The 12,066-nt window shown below is 33.0% G+C and overlaps 2 protein-coding genes across 3 annotated transcripts; one reads left to right on the top strand and one right to left on the bottom strand.

Moving 5' to 3' along the window:
* The first annotated feature begins 893 nt into the window (after window positions 1-893).
* LOC117692628 (uncharacterized) lies at window positions 894-4,908 on the top strand. Of its 2 annotated transcripts, XM_066067423.1 has the most exons (7): window positions 894-1,137; window positions 1,454-1,548; window positions 1,657-1,773; window positions 3,216-3,483; window positions 3,695-3,831; window positions 4,163-4,375; window positions 4,498-4,908. In XM_066067423.1, exons 3-7 carry the CDS (start codon window positions 1,740-1,742, stop codon window positions 4,719-4,721), a joined length of 876 nt encoding a protein of 291 aa, XP_065923495.1. In that variant the 5' UTR covers window positions 894-1,137; window positions 1,454-1,548; window positions 1,657-1,739; the 3' UTR covers window positions 4,722-4,908. The 2 variants fall into 2 exon arrangements, 1 of the variants encoding a protein (XP_065923495.1); XR_010708032.1 differs by lacking the exon at window positions 3,695-3,831.
* On the bottom strand, window positions 4,663-7,748 carry LOC105334717 (uncharacterized). The gene is made up of 5 exons (XM_066067421.1): window positions 7,565-7,748; window positions 7,277-7,411; window positions 6,848-7,035; window positions 6,558-6,670; window positions 4,663-6,337 (listed from the first exon to the last, which is right to left on the bottom strand). The coding sequence occupies exons 1-5, from the start codon at window positions 7,690-7,692 to the stop codon at window positions 5,480-5,482; spliced, it is 1,422 nt and encodes a 473-aa protein (XP_065923493.1). The 5' UTR covers window positions 7,693-7,748; the 3' UTR covers window positions 4,663-5,479.
* Between the last annotated feature and the right edge of the window lie 4,318 nt (window positions 7,749-12,066).

The raw sequence follows: 12,066 nt of genomic DNA, 5'->3' as shown, positions 1-12,066 counted from the left end.
ATTTTGTAGTTTAGAGTCCAATAAATTCAAATGACGTATTTTCATGATTAAAAGAAATAAAATTCACACAAATATGGCAATATTCTCATATTCAATCGTGCAGTTGCTGAAAATTATATAAATGTAATAAAGTACCCTTCTTTGAATACTAGGAGGTGATACTTTCGGTCGGAGCGTGATCAAATTTATAATAAAGCCCGAGGGGTTTTTGGGGATTTGACCAATTCCCTACCACAATTATATATCACCTCATAATACTCAAAAAATTATTCCCTATTCTTTAGATGATAGTGTTGTGAAATTTTGCAGCCACTACTGAGTATGCCTAAAAAAAGTCAGGTTTTGAGTTAAGTTCAGTTCATTTATTCACTCAAAACCATCTTAAACATATGGTACATGAGGACAAATATAACATTAAAATATACATATAATAGGGTCAGAGGTACAAAACACATATATAATTATAAGGTTTATAAAGTTGGGGAAAGTTATATAAGTTAATTGAAACCCATGGAGGACAGACTACCTCGTATACATGTACATAGTGCAAGAACCGGGAACAAAATTGTTTTACAGAACATTCACCAAGCTCTATTTTGGTAAAGTATGCATATCCTACATAAATCCATTGTATACTTCCGGTATGAAAAAGTAGATGAGTATATATAACATATAGTGAACAACTGACAGGAAGCAAAATACTTCACACTATCAGATACTTAAACCATAAGATGGTTTATGTGCTAGTCCACACATTATATTTATAGTTAAAAATATATTTAAAACTTATGCTCTAAATATGAATAGTTTTTATAGTATCTAGTGTCTTACATGTTTATACGTTTTGTGGCGGGTACCGCAGTTGACTTTTCAGTGAATGTTAGGGAATAATAGGCTGTGTAAGTGAATCTCGCACGGCGCGAGATTTAAAAGAAAACGTCACTTCCGAGAACCATACTCATGGCGATATCGTTGCGTTTTTGGGCCTCATATACTGAGGGGCGCGTCAAGCTTCAGCGGCGATCGGAAAACTCTGTGAGCAGCGATCACGTCCTGAAGTTTGTTTTCGACGAAGAAAATCAGTACATTACTGGTGTAGTCCAGGCCAGCATGCGGAATGTGGCGTATAAAGTTACAGTAAGTTGACACCATTCAGACATAGAGTCAGGCATATGATCCTGATATTCGTTGTTTAATGATAAGTCAGATAATATAAATCAACATGCACGAACATGGCTATAATATATATATTGGAACAAACTATGACAATCTTCTCAATTGTTTTGACTTGTACATCATGAACCGGAGAACAGCTGGAGAAACCATGTGAGTGAGAGGAAACTCGGAAAATTAAATTGTTTACTGTTTACATAGTGTATATTTACCGGTACGTGTAATTGTACTTAATCATACACATTCATTACATGTATTATGTTTCTGTCGTTCACTTTAGATTGAATTAGATGATGACACAGTCAAACGATCGACGTGTGAATGTGTTATGAGAGACTACTGCTGCCATCATGTTGCTGCTGTTCTTCTTTTTGGGTAAGAACATTTAATCCTTTGTGAATCAATATTCTCTTAAACTTAATAGTTTTTATTGATTTAAAACTATTCTAAAACAACATCATTTCTTTTTTTTTCTTTCAATAGCTACAAAAATGTCAGCAAGACTGACATCAGATGCAGTTGGCTAAAGCGCCCAAAGTCTCAACCCAAGAAAATTGAGACAATTGATGAAATGTATCCATCGCCAAATCCAACATACAGGTAATTTCTTAATAAATACTAAAAAAGATTATTAGTATAAATATTTAAATATACTTGGGTATACAAGTACTGAAGTGAATATAAAAAATATTTTGCCAATATTTTTCAATGTATTTATATGAAACTGCTTGACAGTGCTCTTTCAAGGCCGTTTGACGACACCGACCATGAGGCATTATATCAAATGCTAGGAAATTTAGGGCGATTTACTGGTATAACTATGGTTAACTTTTGTAAACAGTTGTGTTGAAGAAGGGGTTTTCACTTTTCAGTTTTGCGTTAAAAATTACTTCCAAAATACTTCTGGCATTAGACCAGTTCTCGTCAAGTACAAGTTAGGACTATCACATATTTTGTATAAATTCGAGATGTAACAATGCACTGGCAAGAACTGGTCCCATGACAATAGTTTTTTTTCCTTATTTTTATGTGCAGGCATAAGCAGTCTTTATAAAACTTGATTAAATGGTACAATGTACTTCTTTCTTTATCCTACCAGCCACCCCCTTATAATATTCATAGGTCATTTGTCAGGTTTGTTAAACAATTTTTGAAAATAAAGGGGGAAACTGACCATTTTTGTAAAGATTGCAATTCTGCACAATAATTATTTTTATATCATTGTGTTTTTCATGCTTGTTTGCCAAATATTTCCTATTGAAACTATAATCTACTCATTAGTAAACATACTTTAACTGAGAAATGTTGACTCAAATAGCTCAAATTATCTTTATTTTCCTTGCTAAATTTTGATTGTTGAACACAAATATTTCCTTGTTTCCTGAGTCAAAAGAAACTTCATATAATCTTAATTACTGAAATGCATATTATTTAAAAACAACAGTAAGTACTAAATAACATAAAATTGTCACATGTGTTGGCTCTTGATTCATACATGTATATACTAAACTGTACAATAAAATTCTGGAAATCTTTGGCTTGCAAACTGTGTATTTTTAGTTACAAATTACTGTGGAATCATTAAAACTAATGGTTTTTCGTGGGTATCCTTGACCCACGAATTGACATGCCAACATATGTCTTTTTATTATAAAAAGTAAAGATATCTTTCCACTATAAAGAGTTACCCATGAAATTACATCCCAATGAACAAGTAAATTTTTAGCTACCCACGAAAATTGGCCTCAAGCTTTCTGCATTCCACAGTATGTTCCTGCATTCAAGTTATTTTATTTAATTTAATATCATGTACATGTAATATATTGACTGAATGACTGGTTTTCATACATGACTGTAATATACTGTTTATATAGTGTTATACATTACTCATTCCTCTGTTACCTTTTATACCAGTACCGGTACTAGAGAAAGTAATATTTTTATAAGTAATAGTCTTGACTCTTTTAAAAGTCTTATGCATTTTGTATTCATTACTAATCATTTTATTGTTTTTCTGTAATAAATATAATTATTTTTTAAAGCGCTCCACTGGATCCTCTCTCCAGAAGTTCCTGTAGAGAAACCACCAGTGCCATTGGTTGAAGACCTTCTGCTTTCAGAAAGCTTTCTGCATGCTGAAGACCAGAACAATTGGCTACGTACACAACTCAAAGTCACGGAGGACATTATAAATACGACAGCTGAAAAAACTAAGGGGCAGAGAAATAATGCTGTTTGGGCCATTGTCAGAAAACTGAGGATAACAGCCTCCAATTTTGGACAAGTCTTAAAGGCTGCAAGACGGAAGAGGTATTTTTTGTATTTTATAAAACAGCAGAAAAGAGAATGTCCACTCTTTAATGACTTTGTTTACTTTCTCCCTTTGTTTTTAGTTTGGACTTTTAGTTTGAACACTGCTCTTTATATTGTCATATGTACAATGTAAGTTGAAAAATATTACATGTAGGTTCTTTGGAAATCATCTCAATGTTGCTAGTTTGGAAGTGAATTTTTTTTTTAGGATGAGCAAGTCTTTGTTGAAAAGACTGCTCTCTGCGTACAACCTAGAGAGATGTCCTGCCATTTCATGGGGGATAACGAACGAAAGAGCGGCAATTGACAGCTACATACTCTTAGGGGCTTCTGTTGAAGAGACAGGTAGACTCAGATTAATATCTCAGATTAATAAATTACTATACATTGTATTAGTAGTTCTTCCAGTCAAATGTACTTGCAGTAATTTTTATGGAATATTTAATATATACAATATTTTTAGATGATAAGTTGGTGTGGACTACATGTCAAATTATACAAATTTAAAAAAAATACTTAGTCTATAAATTTCTTAAGAATTTTATACTAATTTTAGAAATTGATGCTCTGGACAATAAGTCATGTGATCTGCTCCAGAGAAAAAATATCAACTTCTATGAAAAATATGGTATGTGTTTATAATACATGTAATAATCTTTTATTTGAAATTTTGCAGGAGTTTGGCTACACGAGTCCGGCGCTATAGGGGCTTCTCCTGATGGTATAGTCACCCATCAACCCCATTGTTCAGGACATACAGGAATACTTCATTTCCAGACAGAGGCAGCGAAATATCTAGAAGCTGAGCTAATTGAAGTAAAGTGCCCTTACTCGGCTAAAGACATGAAGATAAAAGATGCAGTTGAAACAGTCCCTGGATTTTTTCTTGGTATGATTAAATGTTTGAGGATACATTTTGTTCAGTATTACCCATCCTTCTTTTCTTGAAAATGTTTTGTCTCTTTACATTTGATAACTACAAGTATGAACAATGTTTTTTTTTTTTTTTAGAAACAGCAGACGGGTATTTGCACCTAAAAGAAGACAGTGATTATTACCATCAAATTCAAGGGCAGCTTTACATCACCAAGAAGAAATGCTGTGATTTAATAGTATGGACACCGACAGATCTGGCTATCATTCGCATGGTAAAGGACATAAATTGGTCAGCGAACATAGAGAAACTCATCAATTTTTATTTTGAAAAGTTCATACCAGAAGTCAACAAGAAATAAATTGTACAGTTTGATACCCATCTGCTGACTGTTTCTGGTGAACTTACTTGTAAGAGTCGTATTCACCTTTAACATTTGTATCATGAACAAAATATTTCATCATATTACTGAAATTACATGTTGTTTCTCTAATAATATTCTTTAAACAAGTATGCCAAATATTAAACTGATTTAATTAAACTTATAATACATGTACTTGTTATTTTTTGTATTGATTTTTTTCTTTAAAAACACAACCGAGTTAGTATGAGACATATGTATGAAGTACTGTATACAGGGTTATTTTTGCCCCTAGTTATATTGACCTTTGATACTTGCAAAAGGTTTCGCCAAGTTTTGAATTTGCCCAAAAGCAGATTTGTCATAAGTGTTAATAGTTTTATTTTTATTTTTCAGTTTTAAATTCGCCTACGGACAATATGGTAATTAAACGGGGGCAAATATTTCTCTGTATACAGTATTTTCAAGAAAATAAATGAAAATCGCAGGCACAGATCTTTTTTATATTTAAATATTATAGATTAAAGAATCTAGGCACATTTGTTTAAACAATGTGTCAAAGTACATAGTGATATACATCTCTTATCAAAACTGTTTACATAGCTAGCAAATGTCATAACCATGACTGCTACACCTTTACAAAATGAAAAATAAACTGCTGACATAAAATAAATATTAAATAATTTTTTCATAGAGATCATCATGGAAAAACCTAATTAATGTTTTTCTTTCAATATGAAAACAACTTTCAAAAAGTTTTAAGCAATCTCTTTGAGCAAAGGTGCTTGAAGGTTTACCAAACATGCACACAGCTGCATTATCTTTGTAGACAGTGGACGGTAGTTAGCTGGTATGTGGTTCAAAATTTGGTAGTTCTTGAATCGTTCATTCACTCTCTCAACATGAATTCGGTTTCTAGCAATCTTATAACAAAGTTCGGCTTCTTTACTTGTAAACCGAGTCTTGTTTATCAAAAATGGAGGAATATTAAGTTGCACACCTGATGGCATTTGGTCATGGATATTAAAGCCTTTGTCAGCTAGGATAAGATCTCCTGGTACAAGGTTTTCCAAAAAATGTGAATGTTTAACAATGTTGGCATCCGACACAGATCCGGGATACAACGGTGAAACATATACACATGAACCGTTGGGTGCAACAGCTGTAAGCGCTTTCACCGTATGCCGACTTTTATAATTGCTATACGATGCACTTTGTCGATTAAAGTCCGAAGGAACATCCTGTGTTATTTCTGTACAGTCAATTGATGCTCTAGCAGAACCGAAATCTTCAAACGATTTTGGCATGGAGCCCTTACATTTTAACTGACTGGGCATGCCTACTTTAACCATAATGCCCTTATAAAAAATCTCATGCAAAGCACAAATAATAGTGTTGACTATGTTAGAGATTGTAGCTCTACTCGTGGAAAACCTGTCTGCTAGGTCAAGATCCCGTAGATTGAGTCGCAGTTTCATCAAGGTTATGAGAACTTGATCTTCCAAACTCATATTTGTGACATTCCATCCTGAATAATAATTCAGCGGTTCAAATCTCTGCAAAGTGGCAACAATGATCTTGAAAATGTCATATGTAAAGGATGTGTACAACAGCATCTAAAAAGATAAAATAATATATTAATTTAATTAACAGTAAACATATATATACACCTTTGATTCCCTAAATTCAATTTCAACCTGTTACACTTTTAATACCATGATAATCAGATATCATTTTTGAAATGTAAATTTTAAAAAAATACATTATAACAAGCTGGAAAATATTTTTTTAATTCATGAACATGTAAAAGATTATTACATTTCATGTATTTCTTACCTTTTCTTGGTTATTTTTCATGGCATCAACAGACATTACAGGCCTTGAGTTCTTCAGCCTCTCAATATCAATTTCTAATGTCCTTATCTCTATTTCCAGTTCTTTTATCTTAGCTATCAAAACAAATAAAAGAGTGAAATAAAGAAATATTCTGATTGTACAAGGATTATCAAATTATCACCAACAAGTTGTGTTATAAACATGTATAACATGACATTAGTAAATTAAAAGCAAAGTTTTCTTCAATGCATTTAGAAATCATTATATGTATCTTTTAAAAATAAACTCACCCTGACATTCATTTATTTTGGATGCACACTGGAAAGAAGGACACGGGTGGAAGTATGGATGGTCAAGTGCAGCACTACTCTCTGCTGTAAAGAGCACCGAGGTTGGCTCCTCGACACCACCCCTACATGTACCGATTGTACATGTACTCTCCACTGTAGGCACCTTTTCAATTTCTGCAAACTTCTTCCTGTAATTTTGTTGTTATTTCTCAGTTTAAATTTGTCCCATAACAAAATAATGTGATGGTTTCATTTTGTGGTTTTAAATGAATAGACATTCATTTTGACCAAAGACCCCTATAAACATGATAGTAAATAAAATAATATATAATATGTTATATTTCTCTGAATTTCATTCATATATAATTTATTTAAAACAGTATTTATTGCAAACATAATAATTCAGCAGAAATAAAGAAATATATTCACCTTTTTCGAATGTCAGCAATATCTGGAAATTTTGGTTTAGAATAAACAAATATGCTGGGGCCTTTGTCCTTGCAGCCTTCTTCGAAATGACAGCTACATATGCGGTCCCCTTCGTTCCATTCTCTGTCAGCACGTCTAAATTGACAATAAAATTGTAAACGAAATCTGTGCACTCTCGAAGCATCAGGATGGTTTCAGGTCGTTACTTTCAGTGTCAGTTCGAATTTTCTTGAAATTTAATATAATGAAATTTTCAACGTTTTTCAAAAGCAAGCCCCTAAAACGTACCTGCAGAGCTCTATCCACTTTTTTCTTAATTTTACATTGGTTGGAAAACGAAAGAGATGGCACTGTGTGTCGTTCTTACTATGTCGATCACTCCTGTGGTTGCACCCAAAAGCAAAACAAAACACCATGGTTCTCGGAAGTGCTCTCTTGGAAAGGAGGCGCGCGAGACTTACACAGCCTAATAATTGGCATCTTCGCTAGCCAAGGGTTTTCGGTCCACTTTGCTCCCCATAAACCCTTGGCGGATTTCATTGCGAAAACTCGGTGATGTGGTGGCGCTATCTAGCGAGCAACTTGAGTTGCGCCCCTTGCATATTTACATTTTAATCGAATTATACACACTATGGCATTAATACAACTTGAAAACATGTTGACTACCGAATATCGGAACATAATTAACGATGCTATTAAATACGAATTAAGTTATAAACTAGGGAAAACATGGACTGTTTTATTTATAGTGTTTAGTAAGGACCTGTACCAGGAGTGAAAAAGTCGCGATTTAAATCAAAGCTTTCATGTCATAAAACCGGGTATCGTTATCGTAAATATTGTGAACCAAAGAAATAAAATAAAATAAATCTCATTAAACCTTTAAAACAATAACCATAAGCAGGAACGTATATACTAACGGGATGGGCAGCTTCTACATTCGCCATGTTTACTTCCCATGCTATCACGCGAGCCTTGACAAGTTTGTAGAACTATGTTCAATCCCAGTAAAATATATAGGTTTTTTAAGCGATCTGGTTAGACCATCGTTGGCGAGGCACTGTACTCTAATACTAGTGTCTCAATTTGTTAAAAGCACCGAATGATTTACCAAAGATCACACATGACTGTGTTTTCTTTTAAAGTTTATATTTACAAGCACTGCGATTGGATCAGCTACTCGCAGCTGCAGCCAATCATAAAACGGAGCTCGTCACCGAGTTTTCGCAATGAAATCCGCCAAGGGTTTATGGGGAGCAAAGTGGACCGAAAACCCTTGGCTAGCGAAGATGAATAATTGGCTACAGTATCAGTCTCCCTTGTTTTCTGTTGAAATGTGATGAAACAAGCTTTTGTGTGTTAGTGTGACATTTTCTATTATTGTACTTTCATGTTAAATACTGAAATTTGATTGGTTTAGATGCGGTGGATAATCCGTTCTATTACCCTCAGCGTTAGGAACACTCTTGGCAACGGGTAACACAACGTATTGTTACATGCGCGTAAATTATGCGCATACAATTTGCCGTAGAATTCTTTTCATTTCTATATAACGCCAAAAAAAAATTCCCTAAAAGTAAGACATTCAGTATAATAAAATAAATAGTGCCTGTTTGGGAGGTGAGCAGTTGAAATTGACACCCCTCGAAAATCGTCGGTTGACAACGGTTTTCGAGGGGTGGCAATTTCAAATGTTTCGAGCTGGTTGACAATGGTTTTTAAGGGGTGGCAGTTTCAACTGTTCCCCTCCCAAACACACACTATTTATATATTTATAACCATTGTACATACAGGTGACTCTTGATGACTCGAAGTCCATGGGACCGAGGAAAAAAGGTTATAACGGGACTGTAGTTTGACTTCGAGGAATAAAGGATTTTGAGAGACAAAAAGTTCGAGAAATCAAGAGAAAATTTGTTTTGTTATATTGGCAAATATCAGGACCTGAAACTCACTTCCAGCGATCAAGAACGATCGAAGTTCGAGCCACCAAGAGTTACCAGGACATAGGTATATGTATTAAATTGCTTTGTTTGATTTTACCTACAGGTTAATGCTTATATTAGAATTACAATACGATCAACAGGAGTGTTTCCTGCACATTGTACATAGTGCTTCCTAAATGAAGATCTGTCGATACAATAATTACAGTAAGCTAAATGAGACTTCATATTCAACCAAGAGGTCCGACTCTAATGGTGAATTGGATGCGGGTGCAGATGCATGGGGACTTTTAATTGTAAAGTAAAACATATGTATTTGTATACCTTTATTCCATTATTTTTTATACAGAACTGCTGTTAAGAAAAGAACGTGATCTAACGACATCCTTGTTGATTTATATTGTTGCCTTTTTGAATGCAATTTTTGTCCTTTTTCCTATTAAAGTTTTGTAATAAAAACCCGTCAACTCGTTGGTTTATTTTCTATACACTTAGCCAGGTTTGTTTGTTTGCTGTTTTTTATGATATGTTGTTTTGTTTTTCATTTTGCTAAAGTTTTTTTTTCATTTTTTAATGGTTAAAGTTTTGTTAATGCGGGCTGGCACATGTTGTTTAAGATGAGGATAAAACCCAATATTTGTAATTCAAAAGTTAAAGAAAATGTAATGCTTGTACTAATCAATCATTTTGTTGTGTAAATGTTTTTTTTCAGGGTTAAAGACTTTGGTAATAAGCAAAGTGACACTAACCAGTTTGACTAAATTATTTGATATATTTTCAATATAATCAAAAGAATTAGAAGGGTTGAATCTTCTTTATCATTTTATTTAGAAAGAATCAAAAAAAGAAATATTAAAGAGTACAGCATTGATTACCAACAACAACTTAAACACAACATTTAGAGATTATTAACAGTTCTGTTAACCGTACAGTTGTAACGTTATACATATTCATAAGTTGAACAACATCAATTTATTATTTTTTCTAGTAATCAATTAGTGTCCATATTCGTGCATAACAATATGACATTGAAACGAGGTAATGTCACGTATGTACAATACATGTAATGGTTTGAATTTTAATTTTACAATTTAAAAAAAATAAAAAGGCATCACAATATAACAATGAAACAAGTTAATTACATTTAAATGTATAAACAAGACATGGAACGATTTCAATTTATTTGCATTTGTATAAAAATGATTAGACATGATTCGGTTGATTTAAATCACTTGATCATTTGACACATATTCTATTTATTCGAAAATTAAATATTATTTTATATGAACGTAAATGAGGTTTACAAACCCTTTTTAGATCACCTGAGCCAAAGCCTCAAGTGATCTTTTCTGATCACAATTTGTCTGTTGTCTGTCGTTGTCGTTGTCGTCGTCGTTGTTGTAAACTTTTCACATTTTCATCTTCTTCTCAAGAACCACTGGGCCAATTTCAACCAAAATTGCCATAAAGTATTCTTAGGTAAAGGGGATTCAGGTTTGTTCAAATAAAGAGCCACGCCCTCTTTCAAGGGGAGATAATTAGGAATTAGTGAAAAAGAAATGGTGTATTTTAAAAATCTTCTTCTCTAGAACCAATTGGCCAGAAAAGCTGTAACTTGGTGACAGAATACTCAGGTAGTGTAGATTCAAGTTTGTTCAAATCATGATCCCCGGATGAACAATGGGGCCACAATTGGGGGGTCAAGGTTTTACATAGGAATGTAAAGAGAAATATCTTAGTTTTGAAAATCAATTGAGCTGAAAAGCTGTTACTTGAGTGAAAGCTTTCTCAGGTAGTGTTATATATATATAGAGAGAAAAATCTTTAAAATCAAATTAAAAAAGGATGAAACTATAAAAAGGAGGGGGGGGGGGGGTATCAAATTTTCACATTGGAAATAAATTTGATCATTCCCAAAACTATTTAGTATATAGTATTACTAATATGCATTCATACCGACATTTGTTGATTCTCAGTTGTTTAGACTGTGGACCTGGATAACTCTTGTGCCACATAAAGTTTCAAAGTTTCATGTAGGTTTATATTTAGCTGATTTTATTATGTCTAGTGTTGCTCAGGTGATCGATGTGGCCCATGGGCCTCTTGTTTAACTTATTATAATGAATGTGATGATAGAGCATGCCAAACAAATATATCCGTTAAGGAGAGCAGGTAGAAAAAAAAAACCCTTAAAACTATCCTTATAAAAAAGAACATTTAAGATTTGACCATATATGCATTTATATTATCTATGCTAGTGGAAACTCATTTTGATGATACTAAATGCACATTTGATCTGAAGTATTTTCACATTGAAAATAGACTTCACTTATTTGTTTGTATCATGTATACAAATATAGACAAAATAATCGCCCATGTACATGATAATTATCAAATGGTTACACAAATGTATGACAGTGTTCATGTAAGAGTAACTCCACTTTTAATTAAAACAAATATATAGTACTGAAATAATGTAAACTGTCCCATTAAATCATTTTTAGATTCGCAGTTTACACGTGTGATGTCTGATGCTTAATTTTATGAGTTGAATTAAAAATAAAAGTAGAAGTAGATTAACACAGGCACCGATATGATATGTTCTGCTCAGATAATCATTAGCAGGGTCATATTAGAGCAAAAGGTTCTGTGGATATTGTTAGAAATTTAAAAAAAAAATGAATTATTTTCTCATGTTATTTATGAGACACTTACAAAAGAAGGGGTTGAATTAAAAAATCAAACAAAAAAGAAATTAATATTATCACCTGTATTTAATAGTATTAAACGAAAACGTTAAAACAATCCATTTTGTAGAGCTACTTATTACTTTAGTAAATGTGAAAT

The sequence above is a fragment of the Magallana gigas genome, chromosome 1 (genome assembly GCF_963853765.1).
Source record: "Magallana gigas chromosome 1, xbMagGiga1.1, whole genome shotgun sequence".
NCBI lineage: Eukaryota > Metazoa > Mollusca > Bivalvia > Ostreida > Ostreidae > Magallana > Magallana gigas.
This window is presented reverse-complemented; position numbering and strand designations above follow the sequence as displayed.

Bases quoted from the DNA above. Each gene is read 5' to 3' on its own strand.
- LOC105334717 (XM_066067421.1), bottom strand. From the start codon at position 7,692: ATGGTGTTTTGTTTTGCTTTTGGGTGCAACCACAGGAGTGATCGACAT. The intron at 7,036-7,276 runs GTGAATATATTT...ACAAAATTACAG, and splicing joins ATTGCTGACATTCGAAAAAG to GAAGAAGTTTGCAGAAATTG. The intron at 6,338-6,557 runs GTAAGAAATACA...TTATCTTTTTAG, and splicing joins TGAAAAATAACCAAGAAAAG to ATGCTGTTGTACACATCCTT.
- LOC117692628 (XM_066067423.1), top strand. From the start codon at position 1,740: ATGAAATGTATCCATCGCCAAATCCAACATACAG. The intron at 1,774-3,215 runs GTAATTTCTTAA...TATTTTTTAAAG, and splicing joins TCGCCAAATCCAACATACAG to CGCTCCACTGGATCCTCTCT. The intron at 3,484-3,694 runs GTATTTTTTGTA...TTTTTTTTTTAG, and splicing joins AAGGCTGCAAGACGGAAGAG to GATGAGCAAGTCTTTGTTGA.